The 2,423-nt window shown below is 42.6% G+C and overlaps 1 protein-coding gene across 1 annotated transcript in view; it reads left to right on the forward strand.

Annotated features, from left to right (window-relative positions):
* Positions 1-854: 854 nt before the first annotated feature.
* The window catches only part of LOC104522541 (cytoplasmic dynein 1 intermediate chain 1), a gene marked incomplete at both ends in the record, with an annotated part of 48,600 nt that continues 47,031 nt past the window's right edge, over positions 855-2,423 (forward strand). Inside the window, one exon of the mRNA XM_010164867.1 lies at positions 855-944. Coding sequence (XP_010163169.1) covers positions 855-944 — 90 coding nt within the window. The remainder of the gene's footprint in view (positions 945-2,423) is intronic.

Genomic DNA, 2,423 nt, shown 5'->3' on the forward strand with positions numbered 1-2,423 from the left:
GAATGAATCATGTTGCTGTAGCTGGGAACAAGTGAGTTAGGCAGGCTTTGAACCATTTTAGTGCATTAATGTTTTTCCAGCTTTGCTTGTATTATGTTTTGGTCTGAACAATCAGAACCCTTGCAATTTCAGACAGATATCAAGGAAGGGATGGTTTGCTGTCCTGAATAAACTGAAGACATGTGAGTGTGGGGAGAGAGGGGAAGGGAGAGAGGCATTTGCATAGGTCAGGAAAGGTCGTTAAAACATCTGGCAGTAGTAACTGACATGTGTCGAATTTTAGTGTTTATTAAATTCATATTAGTGCAAGAATGGTTCTTAAGCTCCAAATGCCACTTTTGGTTGCTCTGTTCCCCCAGTTGATGGTGATGACTTTTCAGAACTGTAACATGCTTGTTTGCTTGCTAGTGGCATATGACCTGAGGTCAGATTTCTATTTAACCCCTTCCTGTAGGTCAAAAGACAAATTAATCTGGTGAGAATTGAATTGGAAATGAGGTGTCTGGATAGCAGGTGTCCCAACTGTAGAATAGCTGCCAGGCTGAAACATGTTTGCATCTGTTCTTATGCCATCCAAGAAGTCACCTCCGAGGTCAGGGAGATACTGAGCCAACATCTGAGATGGGAGGTTGCCACAGGGAGCACAAGGGGCAGGTGCCCTGTGTTAGCAGATTATTCTGCAGTCTGGGGGCAAATTTCCGAGAGTGTCACTTTGAGTACAAATGTAGGCATTTCCATTTATTGTGCACTTTGCTTTACCTGTGTTTCCTACCAGTTTATAATCATAAAGATACACTATTTCCCTCCCCCTTAAAGAGGTGAATCCCACAAATCTTGTTCTTCCCTTTTTTTAGAGGATGAAGACGATGAAGAGATGGTGGAGCCAAAAGCACAGGATGACTTGGAGATGGAAAATCAAGACCAGAAGCAGGAAGTGAAAGAAGGTACTTTAAAAAATTGAAGGGATTTTGTTACAGTTTTGAAGGTCTGAATCCTGCCAATAATTATTCTCATAGGTAGTTTCCATTATTGAGAACAATGTGAAATTGAAACAGTCACCAGTTGTATTGATTCAGAATGACATGAGTGGCATAAACACAGAAAATTGTATCCCAACCACCCAGCTGGTAGGTCTGAGAAGCTTGTGAAAGGCACAAGACTTCGGCTGTTTAGAAGCAGCAACATGTCCTCATAATCTGGGAACAAAGTAGAGATTCTTGGATTCCAGGACTGGTGCTTACTTGTCCTCTGGCTCAAATAGCCTGCTTACATGAAAGATTTAAAACACAAATGCCAGGCATTCCAGCGGCTCCATAAAGTTGGTTGGTCTTTAGAGGTACTTAGAGCATGTAACTGTCTGCCTGCTTGAGAGGGGCAAATTTAGACCTAGGTGGTAGTCAGGAATCTTCCAGCAGAAAAACATTTCACCAGTCAAATGTTGACTGCAAAAAATTAAATTTTTTTGCAGGAGTTTCCCCCAAGGAACTTAAGGTCAAAGCTGAAGCCATGCAGGTCCAGCCCTTCTATCCATTTCTCTGGATTGAGATATTCTCCAGGGTTACAAGAGACAAAAATTCAGGTTACTGCTTCTTTCTGGTGCAGACAAGAGACATGTCAAAGTGGTCCATGTCAGCACTGGACATAGTAGATAGACTGTCTGTCTCTTGTTAGCTTCCCTTGGTCTTTTTCTAGCTTCCATAATTGTAAGAGGGATGTGAAATTTGGTCTTCCTCTTCTAGAAATTTAAACTAGAGTATTGGCTGTTCTGGTGTGTCACTTTGAGCACTCAATGTTCACCCCTGTATGGCGTGGGGGAAAAGAGCTGAAGTATCAGCAGCTCTAGTGTGAGAGGAAAAGAGTTTCTTCTCCAGCATTTCTTAGCTCTGTGTCACCATGACTGTTCACAACATTGTTTACCCTCTTGAAAGGTAACTTACTTCCTCAGGTAGGGCCTAAGCCATTTTTGTTATTATCAGAATGATTCTGTGATCTTGGCTTTGTTTTTCATAAGGTAATCTCACTATGGAAAAAATATGGAGCCATTTTACAGAGAAACTCATGAAATTATTAACTGTGAATACAGTGGTGGGTGCTCGTTTCTCATCCAGGGAAGCCTGGCATGATTTACATAAGTGTCCAAAAAACCTGAGTCTAGTGTATAGTGCCCTTACTCACTATCCTCACACACTGAAGTGAGTCGCAGCACCAGCCATGCTGTTTTGTTTATAAATTTAACTTTCTTCCCTCTGAAGAGCATTGTAGAAATCACCCACGCTGTAAACCCTGCAGTGTCCATTGCTCATTAGGTCCTTGTAGAAACACGGAGGGGGGAACTCTCTCTTCCTGCTCCTCATCCTTCTGCTTTTCCCACTGCCCACAACCACTACTGCCATGGGCTGAAGGGAGCAGTAGGAGCACCAGTG

This window comes from Antrostomus carolinensis, unplaced genomic scaffold (assembly GCF_000700745.2).
Source record: "Antrostomus carolinensis isolate BGI_N321 unplaced genomic scaffold, ASM70074v2 scaffold5873, whole genome shotgun sequence".
Lineage (NCBI taxonomy): Eukaryota > Metazoa > Chordata > Aves > Caprimulgiformes > Caprimulgidae > Antrostomus > Antrostomus carolinensis.